The sequence below is a fragment of the Aspergillus fumigatus genome, chromosome 5 (genome assembly GCF_000002655.1).
Source record: "Aspergillus fumigatus Af293 chromosome 5, whole genome shotgun sequence".
NCBI lineage: Eukaryota > Fungi > Ascomycota > Eurotiomycetes > Eurotiales > Aspergillaceae > Aspergillus > Aspergillus fumigatus.
Window position 1 is genome coordinate 1,620,813 of NC_007198.1, and position 20,406 is coordinate 1,641,218.

General features: G+C 49.3%; 7 protein-coding genes across 7 annotated transcripts; 3 read left to right on the forward strand and 4 right to left on the reverse strand.

The window, feature by feature from the left end:
• Positions 1-21: 21 nt before the first annotated feature.
• AFUA_5G06620 (uncharacterized protein) lies at positions 22-994 on the reverse strand (the record flags this gene model as incomplete). Its single annotated transcript, XM_748878.1, has 2 exons — positions 22-898; positions 954-994. 2 exons carry the CDS (start codon positions 992-994, stop codon positions 22-24), a joined length of 918 nt encoding a protein of 305 aa, XP_753971.1.
• A 1,143-nt stretch (positions 995-2,137) lies between these two features.
• AFUA_5G06630 (uncharacterized protein) lies at positions 2,138-3,692 on the reverse strand (the record flags this gene model as incomplete). The annotated part of the gene is made up of 2 exons (XM_748877.1): positions 2,138-3,549; positions 3,596-3,692. 2 exons carry the CDS (start codon positions 3,690-3,692, stop codon positions 2,138-2,140), a joined length of 1,509 nt encoding a protein of 502 aa, XP_753970.1.
• Positions 3,693-5,237: 1,545 nt separating this feature from the next.
• On the reverse strand, positions 5,238-7,222 carry AFUA_5G06640 (uncharacterized protein; the record flags this gene model as incomplete). The annotated part of the gene is made up of 3 exons (XM_748876.2): positions 5,238-5,745; positions 5,903-6,764; positions 7,084-7,222. The coding sequence occupies 3 exons, from the start codon at positions 7,220-7,222 to the stop codon at positions 5,238-5,240; spliced, it is 1,509 nt and encodes a 502-aa protein (XP_753969.2).
• A 1,206-nt stretch (positions 7,223-8,428) lies between these two features.
• Positions 8,429-8,898, forward strand: AFUA_5G06647 (DUF167 domain-containing protein; the record flags this gene model as incomplete). Its single annotated transcript, XM_001481449.1, has 2 exons — positions 8,429-8,668; positions 8,737-8,898. The coding sequence occupies 2 exons, from the start codon at positions 8,429-8,431 to the stop codon at positions 8,896-8,898; spliced, it is 402 nt and encodes a 133-aa protein (XP_001481499.1).
• A 184-nt stretch (positions 8,899-9,082) lies between these two features.
• AFUA_5G06653 (uncharacterized protein) lies at positions 9,083-9,670 on the forward strand (the record flags this gene model as incomplete). The annotated part of the gene is made up of 2 exons (XM_748875.2): positions 9,083-9,243; positions 9,307-9,670. The coding sequence occupies 2 exons, from the start codon at positions 9,083-9,085 to the stop codon at positions 9,668-9,670; spliced, it is 525 nt and encodes a 174-aa protein (XP_753968.2).
• Positions 9,671-10,283: 613 nt separating this feature from the next.
• On the reverse strand, positions 10,284-12,435 carry AFUA_5G06660 (bestrophin family protein; the record flags this gene model as incomplete). Its single annotated transcript, XM_077804774.1, has 7 exons — positions 11,877-12,435; positions 11,667-11,814; positions 11,529-11,613; positions 11,347-11,475; positions 10,950-11,299; positions 10,711-10,884; positions 10,284-10,657 (listed from the first exon to the last, which is right to left on the reverse strand). Exons 1-7 carry the CDS (start codon positions 12,123-12,125, stop codon positions 10,284-10,286), a joined length of 1,509 nt encoding a protein of 502 aa, XP_077660912.1. The 5' UTR covers positions 12,126-12,435.
• Positions 12,436-17,161: 4,726 nt separating this feature from the next.
• AFUA_5G06670 (uncharacterized protein) lies at positions 17,162-20,152 on the forward strand. Its single transcript, XM_077804775.1, has 4 exons — positions 17,162-18,495; positions 18,560-18,864; positions 18,918-19,242; positions 19,296-20,152. Exons 1-4 carry the CDS (start codon positions 18,295-18,297, stop codon positions 19,719-19,721), a joined length of 1,257 nt encoding a protein of 418 aa, XP_077660913.1. The 5' UTR covers positions 17,162-18,294; the 3' UTR covers positions 19,722-20,152.
• Positions 20,153-20,406: the final 254 nt, after the last annotated feature.

Sequence of the window (20,406 nt, forward strand, 5' to 3'; positions counted from 1 at the left end):
TCCTGGACGACTGGCCCATCTCTATTGCTCGACAATCTCAGACCGCCTTGAAACAACCTCCAAATCCCTCTCATGGCCCATATTCCCACGCTGCGTCCCCCGCCGCCACGCTTCGGGGAGCTCCTCATCCGGAAGCAGCCTCCAACTCCCGAGCCGGAGCCGCGAAGCCCTCTCCGACAACTGCCAGAAGAGACTCAACGCCTCGCCGATCCGCTGACTGGGCACATGGACGTCCCCACCATCCAGAAACGAATCCAGAGGGTAGTACGCCGGCGCGCCGCCAGCCAGAGTCCTGGAGCGCAGTCGCACCGCAGTCCGCTGGTCGCCAGAGCCCGGGTCCCTCCCGTACTCGATGTCCATAGTCGTGTTATACCTAATCTGGTCCAGCGACCAGCGCGCAACACGCTCAACCTCGACTTTCCCCACGGCGTGGCGGTGACTCGTCCAGCAGGACAGCGCGAGTGGATTCCTGCATTGGCGTTCTCGGTGCATGTTGATGGTGTTCTCGCGCGGGCGCTGGGCTGCAGGGACGACCATCCTCGCCTTGATGTCGCGGTAAGTGAGGCGTGGGTCGGTACGCATCCAGTATTCGAGGAGCCAGGCTGCGGGGCGGATGGAGATGTATCTTGGTAGGAAGGGAAAGGCGCGGATGGGGCGGCCGTCGTGGTCTTTGACGACTTGGTCGTTCTCGATGAGGTTACTGAGTGGAGGGAGATCCTCGAAGCGGGGGGCCTCCAGGCGGAAGAGGAGTGGTAGATTGTTCTCGGAGTAGACTGCATGGTGGCTGTTGATGCAGGTGTGGTATTTGTCAGGAGGGGCGTCATCTAGAGATGTTTCAGTATGACATTGCTTAATGAGAAACTTGTACACTGACGATGGCATGCCAAGTGCTGCATAGCTAAGACGTAACATATTAGTTTCTGTGACATTGATATGCAACGAACGGGACATACCAGGAGGATCGATTGGTGGTGAGAACATGTTGATGAAACATAGGCGTAGATGTGTTATGAAAGTATTGTTTATACAGGAGGGTAAAAGAAGTGAAATTTCATATTTATACCTGAGTGGTGATGCGCTGTGAATACAGCAACAGAACTGCAGAAATCATTTCAAATAGCTCCGTGCTAGGCAGTCCTTGCTTGAACAGAATCTAATATGTGCATATACCAGCATATTACTTATGGAGAAATATCCCTCTACAGACTGGAATATTCTGATGGAACCAAGGTAACACTGTTTCGGTTCAAATAAGATATGCATAGCTGCAAGGTTAATCTGCGAGAAACTCCATCTTGCAATGAACCTAAATAACTATACATATTTATGTAGATCTGCTTAGGATGACATATTATACTTAGGATTCAATACTATAGACCCTCCGCAACTACATTACCAGTCTGTGTGGCTGATATTGGAGGGTAATATCTCCAACAGAAACTGTTATTTAATTGCAAGGAGCTAACTCTTAAGCCCAACATAATGAGAGACTTGAGTCAGACATGAACGGACATTTTGCTTCTATGATCACTCGGTTTACGAGCGCATACTTCCGTATCTTGGCCAAGAATGCCGCTAAGGGCTTCAAGACTGGTGATATACCCGAAGAAGAGTATGAAGTATTACATTAGAGCCGAATGAGTTAATGCTGCTGTTACTGCATCTACGACTCTACGGACGGAAATAAAGTGAATTGAGGAAACAATTGATTTCGCGGATGGGATCACTCTGCCCAGAGAGGAAAGTGCACCCTGCATGTCACATACTCGTGGCGGTCACGCTATCTGCGGAACGCCGCCTTGGCAATCAACCTTATCTGAACGTCACTATTTCGCACTGAGAGGTCTAGAAGCGCCGTGGACAGCATACAGCGTTTGAAAAGCAGAAAGCAAAGAAAGACACATAATACAAATTATGACAAAGACATAGCAACTTGAAGACGACTGCAAGGCCAACTTCGCTCCAGCAACGTTCCCGAAAAGTCGAGGACTCCCTCCGTGTGAAGGGGTATCTGTAGAAACGAAAGGCCGCCAGACAACAAAAGAACAGGACAGAAGACAATTTGACGAGAGCACACTAGACTACTAAGAAGAGAACCTGAAAGCAAAAAGCACAGATATTGAAGGCAGAGCTAACCTCACATGACGCCCTTTACGTAAGGCATTTCGAAAAGGAACTTCTGCCCGGCGTAATACTCGTTGAGCGCGACGTCGGATACCGATTTCAATACGCTCTCGTTGTTAGGACGTGGGTGGAATATTGGACGCAACGTCATGGGCTCGCAGACGAGGGATGGAATTAGTGGATCCGGCAATGGCGGCGCAGTCGTGCGAGACTTTGGAACAACGTTGATCATGTCGTCGAGGTCGAACTTGTTGGCAAATTTGGCATACAGGGAATCGGTATTGCAGAAAGGCAGTGACTTCTTGAAGGCCGTGTGCTGGCGCTTCATTTGAGGCCGTCGGGACGTCTTCAAGGCTTTGGGCACATCCCTGCGTAGGTCCAAAAGCTCCTCCTCGCAAGGATGCAGCCAGTCGAGTCCTTGACGCGATTCTCCCTTGATCAAAAAGTCGAAGTTGCAAGGACACATGTCTCCATTATAGAGGGTATCCTCCAGAGGAGAGTCGAGGTCGTCCTCCTCAGGGACAGTAAAAGTAGGAACCGGAGAACCGGGGACAGGAGAGGAGACTGGAGAAAGGACAGGAGAAAGAAGAGGAGAACTAAAGACAGGCGAAAACGGAAAAGGGGAGCTTGGGATAGGAGAAGGAGAACTGAAAATGGCAGTCATCGACTCCGGGGAAGCTGCACTCTGACCGAACGAAGAGCCAAGATTGTCGGAGGGACCTGGCATGGACGGGGGTGGAGTCAAAGGCAAGGATTCTCTGATGGGAGTGGCGGGATCGAGCGCGTCCATATCCACGTCCTCTTCGGCCTTTGTCTCACCCCTTTTTTTCTTTGGAGTGCGTGGTCCACAATGTCCACGTCTATCAGGTCCATAGTTGTCCGGAAGGGCGATGCGGCCACCCGCTTCACCAAGTTCAGGATTTACCGGGCCGGGAGTCAATCCGCGGGTCGAGTTGAGTGTAGGGTCAATGCCCTGCTCGCTCATCCTGTTCAGCACGTCCTGCTCAAGCTGGCAACTGATCTTATTTCCTGAGCTCCAGGCAATCAGGTGAAATGCTTTGCGAAATCTGACATTTCGCTGCTGAAGGGCGTTGCGTTCAATTGCAAAATCTTCATGCATGCGGTCAATAATGTCCTGCAAGTGGATACGCCTGTCGAGACGCATCCAAGCCTCGACTCTGAACTCCTCGACGTCAGACGAGATGTGATCTGGAAGAATCTCGATGTCTCTGACCCATTTACCGCCCAGGAGTTTCGTCTTGGGTGGCTCCCACTCTTTTTTCTCATCATCCTCCTTTGTGGGCTTGAACTGGTAGAGGATGGCTGGAAGGTTGTCCCAGGACCAATCCTTCTGGTCCTCACGGAAGCTGGTAAAGTTCTGCGGGTCCACGGCGTCTGTGCTGCCCTGCCGAGGTGTTTTTTCTACTGCCGTCAGGATCAGTTTGCAAAAGGAGAGTGGAAGCCGACTCACTTTTGTTGCCCTGAGGCTTGTCAGTGCTCTTGGGGCCCTTGAGACTCTTTCTCTCGATTTTGCCCATTGTTGATGGCTGCAAGCCGATGTCAGTCATGCAAAAGAAACAGCACAGAAACCAGCTTTCGCTGGGCAACACTTTGCACACGACTCAACGCGCACTTATCAACACTCACTTGATGTTGTCTTGGGACTTGTTGCTGAAAGCTGGCCGTTGTGGTGATCTGTGGGAGCAAGTTGGTACTTGCGATGGTGAAGTGGAAAAGTGTTTGACGAAGAAAAGTCCCGAAGGAGAGAGACCAGGAGAATATGAAGACGAAGAAGAATTGGACTTCGCCATATTGAGTTCCGAGAGCTCCTCATTCTTTTCCGTTTCTCAATAATATGGAGGTTGGTATAGTCGACTGAATTGGGAGAAATTGGTGGTTGTGCGATGGCGATGAAATGGGATGAGCGAATATTCACTCGGCATGCCTCCTCTAATCTTTTGTCTCCCTCGCCTCCTTAGCGAGGCCCTGAAAACCCCAGACTCACAAACACACCTTGACATGATCTATCAGAAGCTGTCTTTCTGAAACGTAGGATTTTTGCTCTTCAAAATGATACGCCGCTTGCCCATGTTACCATCGTTCCTGGGTTCTCTGCCGCACTCCCCAAATGAAGCCTCTCAATATGTACATCTGCTGTCATGTCCTCTCTGACAGCTACCGACCCACCCAAACCCAGTTCACCCAGCGCTGCAGGTACACCACGAGGAGGCTGGAATGCTTCTTTTTTCGGTACAGCGCAACCAACAATTCTCATTGGCTCCGCTAGGCGAGGCCGGAAAAGGGTATCGGAAGTAGATCGCACGGCTGGATGTCAGGTGCTGCATAAAGTCTATTGTCCAGTCTTCTGGAAGTATTGTTAGCTGCGAACAATTATATTGACTGCCGCTGGCTGCTGAATGGGCCCCCTGTCCGCGGCAGAGGCAGGATGCGAGTGGACATGGTGGATCTGAGCTTAAAATCGCTCACTAGGCGGGCGTTTATTGTATACTGACTATAGTGAGGCTGAATAAGGTCTTTGGTTGCACTCAGAGTGTTTGTCTGGAAAGAGGCTAATCAGGCCGGGGGGCTGGTGAGGGGCTTGACTGAGTGGAAGAAGGTAGAAAGCCATGGGTTAGAACTCTCTATTTATAGGCCCTGACCTCTGTCTGAGAATTGATTTAAATAAGCATGGCTGAGCCGTGTTTTAAGTACGAGTCAGAGATGCTTGAATGGAACAAGCTAGGCCGTTGGCGGAGAGGACTTGCTGGGGAATGAAAGACTCATACAAAGTCTAAACAGTCCAATATAAAGGTAAATCCATAGAGAAAGTGCTGGATGAGGTGAATGAACAAGCAATGTGAAACGGGTTCCTATCTCTGTGAAATGAAATTGTACAACGTGCGTGCTCCCTCTGTCACTATGTCCATGAAAGCTGAACCGAAGCAAACTGCGTTTCCCAGTGGAGATCATAATCTGTGAAATCATCTCGAAGATCCAAGTACTCGTTACATAAAGGACAATAGAAAAGCTTTCAAGAGACAGGCAGCTTTACCCAACCTCAACATCAGCTCATGGAGTGTGCCGAGAACTCTCTTCAATTCGTGAATAAGCCCTCAGCCTTTCAGGACAGTAGCCCAAAAATCATCACTGGAACTTTTGGTGGACTTGCCAGTGTTCGACCTTTCTGTACCCCTGCGCTTTGTGCTAGCACCGTCGCCAGCTGTCGACTCGTCGAGATCCATATCCTCGCCACGTCTCCGCTTCCGGGTGCTGCTCTTAGTCACAGACACCTCAATGTCCACATTGTCGACACGTCTGCGCTTCGAGCTGGCGATTATGTTTGCGGGCTCCTGAGACTCCAAACCCTTATTGCGTCCACGCTTCAGGGTATCTCTTTCAACAGCATCGTAATCGCGGAGAAGCCAATCCTCGTACGACATGTTGTTCTTTCTCAAGAATCTCTGCAAACTCATTCTGCGACCAACAGTATCTTCTGCATCGTGTAAGAGTCGGGTGGGAGGCTCAAGGCAACAGGCCAAACCATCTACATCAGGATATTCGAAGTCGCCATGAGTGGAGTCAATCGGTTTACTTTGCGGTGACGCAGTTGCTCTCACATTGCTGGATAGAAACGTCAGTCAAGTCTATAGAGCCTGATTAACAGATGGAATCATACGTATTCAAATCTTGCTGCGATATCCTCTGATCTGTTTCAATCTCGCGGCTAACGCCGACGTTAACAACGCGCTGCATTCGAGTATGAAGTCAAGAAACATACCTGCTAGATTCCGTTCTGAAATCTGCCTGCGAAGTATGAAGTGGATCGGGATGACGACCGTTATACACCTCACCGGAGCAGCTAGAAGCATATTCTGGATTCATCCTTGCCTGCTCCATATGAATGATATTCTCCCCTGGTATAGGGATGCGTCCGCCGACTTCACCTTTTGATGGATCAATCAAACCAGGCGTTAGTCCCCTAGTGGTATTCTTCCGGGTATCAACTCCGATGGCCTTGACAATGCGATCAATTTCCCAGATGGACTTTTGCATGTTCCAATTAGCTACATGGAAGGCGTTGCGAAAGTTCTCTCTGCGAGACTCAATCTCCTCGGCGGTCAACTTGTACTTGGGATTGACACGATCGATGATATCCTGCTGAGCGATGCGACGGTCCAAACGCATCCATGCCTCGAGTCTCCATCCTTCCACACAGGAAGAGATTTGGCAGGGGAGCACAGCAAAGTCATTGATCTGCTTTCCAGTAAGTGCATTAGTTGTTTTATAAACACGGTGTCTCGATTTGCGGTAGTCGGTTCTGGGTCTGAGAACGTAAAGAACTTCAGGCAGGTTTTCCAGACTCCAGTAGATTTGATCGCCATGAGGGGTAGTTTGATCGTCTGCAGCTCCTGGCGTCGGCTTCACCCAGTTATTGCTAGCGTTTATGACCAGGTAGTTGTGCCCCACTGGTGGTGAGGAGTGCATGATCGAAGGAACTGCAGGATGATCAAGACTTCCTTGAGTTTCAGACAGAACGGAAGGCTCGAATTTGACTTGAGGCCTGTGTTCCGGTCCAGCTTGAGCAGCAGACAGAGGCGACGGTCCATGTATCAATTGAGAAACAGGCACTCTCTGGTAGTCTGGGCGAGAAGACAGTCCCACAGGCAGACGAGGCTGCGAGATGGATAGTGAAGGGCGCCCACTCATTAATTGCGCTCGAGCAATGGACACATCTTGGAAATTCGAATGGAGAGAGAGTCCAACGGTGGGCCGCAGAGGAGTCCGAGGATTGATTTGCTGGGTAGCACATTGAGCAACAGCCGAAGAGTACCAATCTCCCTATTTACAAACATTTGGTTAGATCTCCGGTGCAAGATCACGACGACAGATCGCTGATAGCTTGTCGGCTACATCACTGAGTCGAAGGTCGTCCTTGAGCAGGCTTAAGCAGGAATTTACTTGCCTCGAGGGTAGGAGGGTCCGCTCGTTCCTCATTTGAATAGAACTCTAGACCGGTGTAGAATCCTGGTCCAGGGGAAAGACCACTGCTCTGATGGAAAGCTTTTTGAAAAAGGCCCATTCGAGTGGATATGTCCATGGTTACAAGTCGCCCTCAGGACATGGGCCCCCCGGACTGCTCACACGCTAATGTGAATAATTCAATAACGTTGTATGATACTCTGTGGACTAGGAGCAATAAAACGAAGCAATAGATTTCCTGTGAATATGTTCTTTACATGGTCAGTCTTGTTTACATCTTGAGATATGTCAAAAGACTCACAAAGAGCAGTCAACGCATTTAGGTAAGGTCAACGGTGATCAAAACTAGGGGCTTTCCAACTGGAACCGTAGATGGTTAAAAAAAATGCACGCTTAAGCTGGGATGTTATTTTGAAGGCATAGAAAGGTGTTCTGGTGAAGGGTGAACGCGTCGCCAGTGATGCTGGTGAGAGCAAAGGGTCCTTTGGAGGATTGCACAGGCGAGTAAACAAAACATCTTGTCAGTCTCTACCTTTTTCATCCTGCATCAACCTCTTCAATATCCTCTTTTTTCCTTCATCTCTCTTCTGGCTTATACTGCCTCAAGCAAATTCATCAATCTACGCATCATGCTCCGGGTTGAGGTTCCTTCCCATCACATCTATTCCCTGACTTATCGCAAATCCAGTATTTGAAAAATAACAATGCACCACGGCCTCAGCAATTGCCTCAAACCGTCAGTCTATGTACTGTCACCTGTTACAGGTTCCTAGCATTGAGAGGTACTACGGCGATGTCTTCTGTCACGAAACTCTTATCTAGTAAACTGGCAGTACTGCGAAATTGACTCTAATCCGAGTACGTTAGCCATACGCATCCTTCATAGTAATCATAGCGATGATTGCTAAAAGGCTTCTTACCTCATCATAGTCATGCAGATTGACGAATGCTCAAGGTAGAGGCTTCTGCGAGCAGATGCAGTTTCGCTGCAGACACAGAAGGAATTACTGCTTAATGGTAATCTTGACGAAGGTCTATCAATGTCTATCAGTAGACTTGGTCTTCAATCCTTTGAAATCCTGTACCTTAACGTCTTAGGGTTCTGCACTGTCCTGTGTGCTTCAATTCCTCAATGAGCAGAACACCAGTATATATAAGCGAGCCAAGACCCGGTAGGTTCACGGTGCTAATCACTTTCTACTCTACATCCCTTGTACACCACCACAACTAACAGTAAGATCGAAACCACAACAGACACAAAACCATTACCATATTTCGAAATTATCAATCTTCTAACACGAAAATCAATTACCGCAGTCCACCCATGAGCAGCCGCACTCCTCCTCTCCTCCGCCTGATCGAGAATATAACAACCAGCTCCCGCAATAAGCCTCAAAACTTGCCCAAGAAATACAGTCTACAGATTGCATGCCACGTCAAACCGAACGCATCCAGCTCCCGAGAAGGTATCATAGCGGTAGGAGCAGAGAAAGTAGATGTCTGCGTTGCCGCGGTGCCCAGGAACGGAGAGGCGAACACAGCTGTATCTCGGGTTTTTGCCCAGGTATCTATTCTTACTCATGACCACTTCGCCAATACAGCGCTATAATGCCAGCTGCTAATACATGATAGATATTTGACGTCCCCAAGTCCAATGTGGAAGTAATCCGTGGCTTGAAATCACGCGACAAGACTCTTTGTATCACTAATCTGGACATTGGGAAAGATGGAGAAGACCAATTTTTAAAAGGAGCTCGTCAAAGACTGGAGGAGGCAATCATTAGCAGTAATTGATTCTCCAAGGATGACAAAGTTCTGGTTGGATATGCCCATAGCTTCCTCAGAGTCCAAGTCCACTGTACCGTGACATCACCAAGACCGCGATCAATTTTCTTTATCGCGCCGCTCCGTAGCAACACAATTTTACCAACGCAAACTCTCCATAACCCCAGCGTCCTCCATAATCATAAGCCCGACAATGGCCTCAACAATAGACAACCGGACGAACCTCCCAACCGGACCAACATCATCCAAGCGAAAACCCCCCGAAGAAACCGACGCGTCGAAAACCACCTCCACCCCAACAGTCCTATCCTTCACCTCCCGCAACCCACCCTGGACCTACCTCAAACTCCAACTGTACGCTCTACTCTACTTTCAACACACCACACCTCAATAGATACTAATCCAGTCCACTTGCAGAATCACCCAGCCACTAACATCAACAACTCAAACAACCCTTGACCCTCTAACCGCAAGAACCCACCTCACCGCCGCCCTCGCCCAGTTCCTCGGCCTCACAGGGACAGCGATCCCACTCGACATCCTGAAAATCACCCAGGAGGGCCAAGCGCAAACGCCAACAGTCTGGATTCGCGTCCCACGCTCGGATGCCGCAGCCGTCGTGGCGGCGCTGAGCTCCTGGATCGGGGGTCCCCCCGGCGGGGGGAGTAAATCTGCGACGGCGACGGCGAGCGCGGGGAGCGTGGCGTGGCGGGTGTGCGCGAAGGGGAATTACCTCGGGGCGGTGGTTCATGGGTCTGGGGGCGATTTGTTTGTCCCCTAGGGTGGTGTTTTGGTATCATGAATCAGAAAATGTAGATGGAATGTCTATGGGGCTGAGGTTCTGTCGCGTCGCTTGGAGGTTTAAAGCGGCATGATACTCCAACGCGGATGTGCTCCGCGAAGACACAGAGCCAGGATTGTCGACACGGGGGTGCTACATCCATGCTCCGTTGGCCAGATAAGCCAATGTCGACGCAAGCCTACCAGATAGGAGGGAGAGGTGGCGTCAGCGTGATAACGCCAGAACACCGGATACTCAGGACGCTCATGGCAGATGCACCCGAATGAGTTTACCTTACGAACTTCCACACAATGGGTAGATTGTCGCTTAGGTCGCGGACAGATGCTCCTGCAAATATTCATGACTATTGTGTGAAATGCTACCATATAAACAGACAGACCCGCATGACCAATATTCATAAATGAGAGATTTATCCAAAATTTGCAAATGCCCATTCTGTTCAGACAAAACACCGAAACTCGCATGCTCGATTGAAAGACGATCAATGCCGACGCTGTGCAAACACGATAACCAATGGACCCTGGTATACAGCCTTCAATTTGAATCAAACTTTTTTTTTCCGGCTTACTTCTGAGGAATCTGTAGCCACGTCTCAGACGGATGCCTTGGCCATGCTCGTATCAGTCTGGGACCGCAGGCTTCCGTCCCCGAGGATGGTGGACGAGTCCGAAGCCCCTGAAGATGAGTGGTTGGCGATGACCTTTGCCCGCAGCGCGGCGCGGATATCCTCAACGCTGCGGTCCTTCCACTCCGGGTATCCGGAGGAGCTAAGAGGGAAGAGAACCAGGTTTTCGTCGCGGGAGGTGAAGTCGTCCACACTGGGGGGTGGCATGGCGGTGATGATGTCGAGCTCGACGGCGATCTGTCTGCAGTATGTGTCCAAGGGGAGATCGTTGACATCCTGGCCAAAGGGGTTCTCGATTTCGCTGCCGATCGTGGCGAGGCCGAGGATGATGTATGCGGCGACTGTGCAGGTTAGTTTTCCGCAACACACATATGCAACGAGAGAGAGCGGTTACCGATAGAGCCGGGAATAGTGATCCATTCCAGGGCAGGGTAGAGCTGGAATGGAAGCACCAGGACATAGATCCAGGCAATCTGAGCAATGGAAATACTGTAGGCCACCGGAAGTGGTGTATCCAGCACACGCTCGGTTCCAGTGAGGACTTCATTCAGGGAACACAGAGCACCAACTGGTGGAAGCAGATTAGCAACCTGATCCAAAACGCAAATGGCCCTTGGCAGGACGGGGACTTACTGGCTTGACTCTGGTGAAGACTGACGGACAGAGTGCCATTCGCAATGCACCGGTCAATATAGGCCGACAAGTAGTTGAGAATCTCCAGGGGCAGATGTCCCAGAGGCTTCTTGGAGCGCTTGACGAGCTTTCTGGGATTCGACTCGGCGAAGGAGACGCCGAGATATTCGCCCATCGCCTTCCAGGAACTCTTTTTGGGCGGCTGAAGGAGTGCACGGTCGTGGGCGTCCTTGGCAAAGGTATCCAGGTGTCCGACCAGACCCGCCAGGTCTTCGTAGCCGATGTCTGGCTCGAAGCGCAGTTTGTGCTTTAGGGCGACGGCAAACGCGAGGATGAGGTTCATGGCCGTTCTGCGCGGGTTAGCCCGGTTCAGGATCCTATTCAGAGGCAGGCTTACAGTTTGCCCAACAGGTCGTCCTTTTCAAATTCGGTGCCTCTTCTTTCCGCTGTATTGACCCATATCGTGCGAGCAAGGTTGCGAGAAGTCTGAACCAAGAGCGCCCAGTACTTTCGTCCATCTGCCCATCTGAGATACACTTAGCAAAAGCAAACGGCAAGCTGCAGAAACCGACTGCATACCTCTCGTACGCTGTAGAGCTTCGGAATGAAAGAGCCAAACCGACGACGAAACCAAGAACCGTCAGGAGAATATTGTTAATGCCAACTGATGGTCCGATCAGCCAGCGATCCACCGCACATTGCAGCCAAGCCACTTACGATTATGTACGTAATGTGAGAAGAGTGTGATCAAAGTCGACCACGCCGCGACAAAGAGCAGAGGCAGGATCAGTTTGGGCAAGACACTGCCATGCATTCGAAGAAAGACCGGCCATTTCGAATGCTTATCGAGGTCTCGTGGACCGTGCTATCCATGCAGCAAATTAGTACCGGATCCGAGCAACAGGAGAAAAAGCAGACAGCACATACAAAGTAGCTGTCAAAATCATCGTTTTTGCGACGGTGGAACCTGAATTGGCTTTCGCGAGAGTCGGCAAGGTTTTCAAGAAAGGTTGGTCGAGGCGTGACGCGTCCAATAGGTTGCTTTTCCTCAGAAGCTATAGGTTGGTTATGATGGGCAGCTTGCGCATGAACATTCGCCTGGACTGGAGGAGCAGCATCAGTTGTTGTGCCTGCACCTGCAGCCTCTGCAGCAGGTGGAGCCGAATGTCCCTCCATGGTGCTTGACTGAAGTACAGATGGGAGATGTAACGGGAACGAACGTCGAAGGTTGAAGGGTTACTCCGAGCGAGAGGAAGTGGAATGAAACTTGTAACCAGACAAGTCGAGACGATGAACGAGTGTTATAGTCGAATATAAAAAAAAAAAAAAAAAAAAAAAAAAAGGAACTCAAAAGAAGGTAACAAAAATTTAATATAGAAGGATAAAGTGGGAGGGAAGAAGAAGGATGGGCTACGCTAGTCTAAATAATCGAGAGGAAGGATTCTACGAGTCTGTCTGACGAACCAAGCTAGCCGGTACTACTGGGTACTAAGTTAGTCTACTGCTAATATAAATCACACTGATCGTCCTCCGCATTGGAAGACTTCAGGCTCGACTGGGTCCGGGTTATGGGGAAATCTTGATCTATTCGATGGCCCTCTAGGCTGGTCTACTCCGTAACGCCATGAAGAGTTCTATGGCGCAGCTCCCACTAACCTCAACTAATAATATCCGCAGCCTTATTGCTGTCACTGTGTATGTCCACCTTCTGTAAATACCCCATACCACGCAATTAGCCCCCAACTTGGGTCATTGTACGGAGCAGTGTGCTCTGTCTGGTGTAAGTCCAGACTCTCTCCTGTTTCAAAGAGCGCCACGCAACCAAAAACGTCAGCACGGGAACTGCCGTTGCTCCCAGGCACCATTGCTCATTGGCCAGGATGGCCCACAGCAGTGTCGGGCCAAGCCACGCCGCAGTCCAGGCCTTCCTTCACATGTACCAGTGACCAGTCAACGGCTCATCCAGCGAAAATTCTGATTCTGAGGCAGGCTTGACAACTGGCTGCCAAGTGCCTTGGATGTGAGCCATAAATATATTTTGTTCCGGAAAGGGGGGTCCGCTAACGGCCGCCATCATTCAATTACTCAAATTACTTGACCTTCGTGAATTTCCCCAAGCACTCCGTATGTAATGTGACATCGATCTGGGACTGCCGAATTGTCAGATCCAACAGTCAGGGCTGTATCTGGCCCTGGACAATGTCCAGGTAAAGTTATCAACTACAAAGCTCTAAGCTTTTTCTACTGTACTATGTATATTAGTAGGCGTTCCAGTCTGTGTAGCATTAGCACCACTTGTTATTTAGATAGCAGTGACTTACCTTTCCCGCACTGAGCGAATTTCCCTTGAATTCGCTATGTCCAAGCCTCAGGAGGAGAGCATGGATGCATGATTTCAGGAGGGGTACTGGCATCTTTCTATCGTAACGCGCCGATGATATGTCGACAAGGGCTCCCTCATAGGTGGATACACAAGACACAAATAAGGACCTTCTGGAACTTCCGGACCTTCAACCTTAAAGGAGTCTAGTAATGTTTGGATAGGTGACCGACTGCTGTGATGGGTCTGCCATGAAGAGGCAAAACGAGGAATGGACGGGTTATAGAGTTCATTACAGAGCTACTCCAGTAAGCCGGATTAAAAGATCTGAAATTATAGTGGTCGAAGATCAAGGAGGAAACCCAGTTTCTTCAGCAGAGACTTAAACATTGCATTTTACAACTGACCGTTCGAAGACAACTGCCGAACGGCCGAGGGACAATTGTCCGAAGAGTTGCCCATAGGAGAGAGTAAAGTAGGTATGCAAGTACAGGTGTGTCAAAGGCGTGAGCGGATCACCTGACTTGCCTGGTTCACCGTCTCAGAGCAGTAGGCACAGCACAGAGCAGGCGGCTCACAGTTCCTGCACGTCAGATACGGAGGTGTACCCAATGAAGATGCTCATATCTATGTGTGTCACTTGAATTTTACATTGGACTTTTGATATTCCGCATTGTGTCGATTGATCTGAGGTAGATGCAGTGTGCCTCCTAAATAATGCTGATGTGTCCGACGACAAGCAGATAAATCGAGCAGGACTGCTGTCGATTGAACATGATTAGTTGTCGGTGATGCCTACTGCGACCTCGGGGATAGACCCAAGAATTAACCTGCACGCCCACAGCCAATGCAACCTTTTGGTTAATAATAATAATCCTTGGGACTTCGGCCTCTCCGAACCCACTTCGTATTCCCATCTGCCCGGGAGCACACCCTCGAATGATCGAATCAGCTACTGCAAGAATGTAAACAGTAACTCGGAGTTTAGAAGTCTCAATGAATCCGAGTAACACACACTTACTTTGTCGAGCGACTCCGGTAACCTTTGCGTTCAGTCTGAAAGAATCAAGATTCTCCATCTGGAGTTTGTTTGTCTGTTGTTAGACCCACAACCTTAGCGTACTTTAGCAGTTATGGACCATGGAACCTTGCACTTTTGATAGTAGTCAGTTACGACATGAAGAGTATGCCTCAAGATATCACTCACTAATCCTTCCTGTTTTCCCAATCTGGTTGATACACCAGATGAAGCATTCAGAGGAAGGGGATAATTTGATCTGCCACTGTCTCGTGCCTGATTCATGAAACACCACAGGAACCCCTGCTGCTAGGCTGCAGAAGGTTCAAGCCACAATCTACGGACTAGAGGGTGTCCGACCCTGCGCAACCTCAACCTTCAATCAACTCACGACAGTCGTTTTATCTGATAATCCTAGTTGATATCAGCGAAGAAGAACATGTTCACCTTAGCGCTCCTTTGAGATCACTGGATTAAACTCGGGTGAAATTGATAGATGACTCGAGAAGAAGCTTGTTTAGAATTGTAAATATGCCTTGCCTGCATCTGAATGTTTATCCTGACAGAAACATAGAACCTGCATAGCGTATAGGTTCCTTAACTTGTAGCTGAAACTATTGATAACCTTCATTGTGATCGGGTAGTATGTCTGTCAGCATATTCGGAAAATACATGACATCAAGAACAACCTCAAAGCCCAGAAGGCTGTTTTTTCAACCTCTTTTATTTGAAGATAGTGACCTTCTGATTCGAGAGAAATGTGTCTACGTCAAAATGGCCGACCACTATCCTACCAAGCAGTTTGTCTACTTCCGTGTGGGCTTGTTACATCCGCTTCAGACTCCCCTCCCTGCGCATTTATTTGCGGCTCAAGGTGCATTCCCTCGTCCCCGTCTAGCCCAGCGGGTTAAGGGGCAAGAGAATGAAAAATGAGGTACAAGCGCGGGGAATACATTGGTCTTCATGGACAGCCTGACCAGTGTGATGGAGTCGCCAAATTTATGGTCATGACACACATAACGCAGCCGATGCATAGGACTCAGCATGACGGAGAACTACCGTCATCCGCCCTGGTTCTGGAGTAGAAATGCTCAAAGAAAGACTACGGGGTTTGTATAAAGACAGTCATGGAAAATGGTCATTGATAGTCCTGAGCCATAATAGTGCGTATGTGCTGAAGGAGTGTGGACTTGGTGTCTCTATTAACACATGAAATTGGATATGAAAACTGAAATTCCACCGTATATTGTGATTGTGGCCTAGGTTAAATTGACTGTATCCTAGACGCACTAGTATCGTCGCTATCGAGAGCACCAGTTTGCTTATGAGGGATGACACCGGAAATATCGCCAGTGGGTGGCTATTTTCTATTGCATCAATCTATATCCATCGCCATGACTATCATGACAACCGGGTAGCAAGCTCCAGACGAGAGGCTAAAGGGATTCGCGACTTGATATGGGGTGATCCTCAGTGTCTCTTGGTCAATTCCAACAGAATTGATCAAAATCAAAGATCCTAATCGCCCAGCAATTTGCAACAACTACGCCGGCCACCTCGGATATTGTATCAAGGAGTGGAAGCCATGTTGATCCGCCTTCCGCTGAGTCTTGGCTCATGATCTGTAAAGTCTGAAAAGCTTGATCAGATGCCAACTAGCGAGGGAGCATAGGATAACAACGGCCGATGTCTGGATGATCGGCGCCCAGATTTTAAAGATCGTCCGCTATTGATAAACTGTGCGGAGCCAACACCCAACACGCCTCGACTCGATCAGGCATGTCTACTTTAACCATTTAGGGCAAGTCGAGGCCAGATGCGATGCTGAGAATTTAGATCAATTTCATGTCTCGAGTGGCATGGCAAAGGTCAAGAAGCCCCTCGGCCATACTCGGAAGCTGTGATAAAGTTTGACCTTCACATAAGTAATTGAGAATCAGTCAGACTTCGAAATGTGCTCGTTTCATCGGATGAAAGGACGAGGCCTACCCAAATTTACGTCAGAATAAATACGCCTTTGAGATTTTGATTTCCGACCGAGTGCCACGGGTCGAGAACGTTAACGAGATAACCTCCATGACTCGCTGGAAGTTTGAGGCATCAACCTTACGGCTGCTTCGTCCATGGTCCAGAGCTCTGTCGGGTTCCTTGGAAGGCTGCAAACATTCCAGTATATGATCCGAAAAAATGCTCCAATTGCCAACCAATAAGCGAATATAGGCGTATACCTGTCTATGGCAGCAAAGAGGAGAAGAGTGGTCGCGTGCTAAGGAGCTCCGGTGTAGTTGGTTGCTAACCTCGAGCTTAGAGTACGAACATTTTAGATACCTGTTAGAGTTATAGTCATCTGAAGAATTGAATATCGGCAAAGAGTGTCTACAAGTGAATTTAGGAACTATTACCCTCAAAGATCGCTGGGCCATAGTAGGGATTTCCTTAGACCTTAGGTCCTTAGATCACTTTTTGAGTGCAGGGATATATGTACGAGGCACCTGTATTCGGTACCCCATTGATGCAAGGGACTGCAGAGTCCAGAATCAAAGGTGGGATTCGCTTACATACATCGTGCTGGCTTAGGGTTCAGTTGCCAACATTCTGCAGGATTTGGTAGCAAATTAACGGCAGAACTTATTGTAGATGTCTCAGCATGGTAGGTATATTTCATTACGAAAAGATCACGTTGAGCAGATGTCGAGACTTGGTGAAAGTGTTGTTAAATCGTCTGCTTTTTCCGAACTGTGATGCCCAAACTGATTTCACCATTTGTGTGGAGTGGAGGTGGGGGAGACGGACTGCGCTAAGGCGGAGAAGCGAAGGCCCTCGTGGGAAAATTAGAACCGAGGCAAAGTGGAAAGCCTAAGTGTTGAGGAGCCACTCCGCGGAGTACACTTGGGCCACATCCTCTTCCCTCTCAATCGTCTAATTATTGGGATTGCTCCTCACAATGCTCCTACCTTTTGGCCTTTCGCTTTCTCCAAGTTCCACCACGAATCTCAGATCACCCAGATACCCCATCGGCATCAGCTTTTCCTTGCTGAAAACGACTCTCACGACTTCTGCTGAGTACTGAGTAGTCCTTACGACCATGACCCACCAGAAGCAACTAGCAACGATGCCCCTGCAAGTGAGATTGCTGGACCTCCGAGGGCTCACCATTATTGGCTTCCGCTGCAAGGAACTTCGCGGATGTGCAGGGGTCGGGAAATCCACCAATCCTTGTGTCATGGAATCGTCAAACTTTGTCCAGTGATCCCAGTTAATTCATCTTTTTGACTTTACGGAGTAGAGTCTCAATATTGGCCCCGATACAGAATTGTCATTGACTCTGTTGAGCGAGCGAAAGCCCAATAATGTGTCGTCGTAGTTGGCGATTTGTCGTATAGATCTTCGATGATGGGGTCGAAGGGGAACTATGGGTCCCTGGATCTGCCTATGACAGCCACGAGCTACTCTCTGATCCCAGTAAACTTTCGGAGATACTACTACTTTTGCAAGCATATGATACTGAAGCCTGGTGGCGACGAGACATTATTGGAGGTCTCCTGGAAATTCCATGCAGCTGCCGACCAGAGTGGTTTGAGAACCATGGAGCACATATGGTGCCAATATGGGTAGTTGAGCCCCCTCCCCGAAACTTGGCTCCTGGCCATAGTTGGATTTAGGGCCAGACTTGGGCTGTTGCGCACTTGTGTTAAGTAGTCAGTAGTAGCCTCCGTGAGCAGGTATAACAGCTGGCCTGCTGTTCCCATCTGTGTTCAACCTCTACGGTGCCATCTGATCCTTTGTCACGATCAATCCCGCTCCTCAAGACTGTCTGGATGCCTCATTTGCAATTTGGTCCGAACATGGCTTTTGAGTCGTTGAGTCTTTCGTCGCGTTGATAACAATCATGCCTGCCTGACTCAAACCATCCAACGACACTACCGGCCTCTTTTCGGACCTCTTTTCCTTTACGACTGAACCCTCTGTATTTGGCACGTCGATCAGAATCTCTAACGACCGCCGCAATGAGACTGCCACCTCCCCAGGTTCTGCTTACATGGCCGACACCCAACTACGTCGATCCCCTCACTCGCGGGAATGGTGCCCTGATCGTTAATATTGTCTGTTTAAGTTTCGCGTTTGTCGTTACGCTCCTTCGTCTCTACACTCGTTTGAAAATTACGTATAGTCCTGGTCTGGATGATGCTCTGATCGTGATTGCCCTGGTATGTGCTAAGACTTGACGAATGACGATGCTAGATGGTTATTGATCGATATTGATCGTCTTAGGGCTTTGCCATTGCGATGTGTGCAGTCACCTCTCTCGCAACTGTACAATACGGCTGGAACCGACATATGTGGGATGTCCCACCGACGTGGCTTTCTACTGTCTCGAAGCTCAACCTTGTATTTCAGATTCTGTTCTCCTTGGCCTCCTCTGTCACCAAACTTTCGCTCCTATGGTTCTGCAAGCGTCTTCTCGGTGCCGGAAGTAAGGGCCTTTACCGGACCTACAACTGGTGTCTTATTGGGGGAATGGCGTTTGTGTCCCTCACCTGCGCTCTTTTTCTTCTTTTCAGCATCTTCCAGTGCAAGTAAGTTGGCCAACAGTCTCATACCTTTGCTATGACTTACATCTATCTCATAGTCCGATTCATGCCTATTGGGACTTGGCCCCAACCTATCCATACAAATGCTTAAATGATGGTGCCATTGTCTTCTCCGCAAGTGTCATCAATATCTTCACCGATTTCCTCGTCACTGTCCTTCCTATGCCGTTGATTTGGAATCTGAAATTGCCTACTCGACAAAGGATTGCCGTAATTTCCATCTTCAGCTTGGGTATTGTGGTCAACGTAGCAGGCTCGGTTCGAACAGTGTACGTCTGGAAGAGCATGATCGCCTCATACGACACCACATGGCTGGGCTGGCCGGTCCTGCTCGCCGCTTCTGTTGAGATCAACATGGGCCTGGTATGTCCTCTGGATGAGATGGGTACTATTGTTCGCGGCTCACAAATGACCAGATTTGTGCCTCTGCTCCGGCATTGCGACCGCTTGTTGGTTTCTTTCTACCTCGTCTTTTGCAGACTTCCCGCAACTACACCTCTGGTACAGGTCGCAAGAGTAACAAGCTGTTTTCGTCAGCCGGTCCATCGAAAGGTTCGCGGCTTGAGTCACGTCAGCATGGCATTGAGGGGCTTAGCATTGTGGAACCATTTGAGGTGATGCGCACCGTAGAGATGGAAACATGGACTGAACCGAGGGTTTCTCACCAGTCAGCCACAGGAAACGACCTGTCTTCAAGCCGTACAAGGGTAGCAACACCGACTACTCATTTCGACTTGAAGAATGAAACCACTGTCTATACCTCTCCGGGGAGCCACAGGTCGTCGGCGTCGCTCAGTCGCGATAAACCTGGGTCACCCTTTGGGGACGAACACCTCATTTGAATACCATTCCCTGATCTTTGGTCTGAAAAAAGTTTTTTGTGCTGTGTTACTACTCACTCCACGCTTTGTCACGACCTAGATGGAGAGCTTTCGTCCGATGGTCTATATACCCTCTGACGAGGCGATTTCTTTGCAATTCATGTATATATTCATTATTCCAATGTACACAATCTACAACTGTCTTGTGGAAATTCATGTTGATTCTTCGACCTCTTCTGTTCTGACCTGGGCCTCACACTGTACCCCTTCAGTAAGCTAACGGTAGTATGCAGGTTGAAGGTCAAGAGGTGAAGATCTCAATGGAGTTCTTCAAGCTAGCCGAGCTGAGCCTGCGGAGTCAAGATCGAATGCATGTCGCTTGATCATCCTTACTCCACGTTCTAGGTCATCCTTCTGATTGATCAAACCCTTGGCATGTTGGTGCGAGGGACAGACGGTCCTTATCGTGCCGAGTAGGGGGAGCATTATTATAGAAGATGGCAACGAGGAACTCGAAGGTACAGAAGGCCTCAATCACGGGGTACCACACATTTCATCGGAAGTCCATTCCTCTTTCAAACACTCATTACCATTCTCATTATTAATAGGAACCAAATGAGTCCGCAGCTCCATCCTTGCTTCCTATCTCCAGTCTTGCTGCTCCCTTACATTTGTGTCGCCGACCGTGGACGGTGGCTGCAAGCTC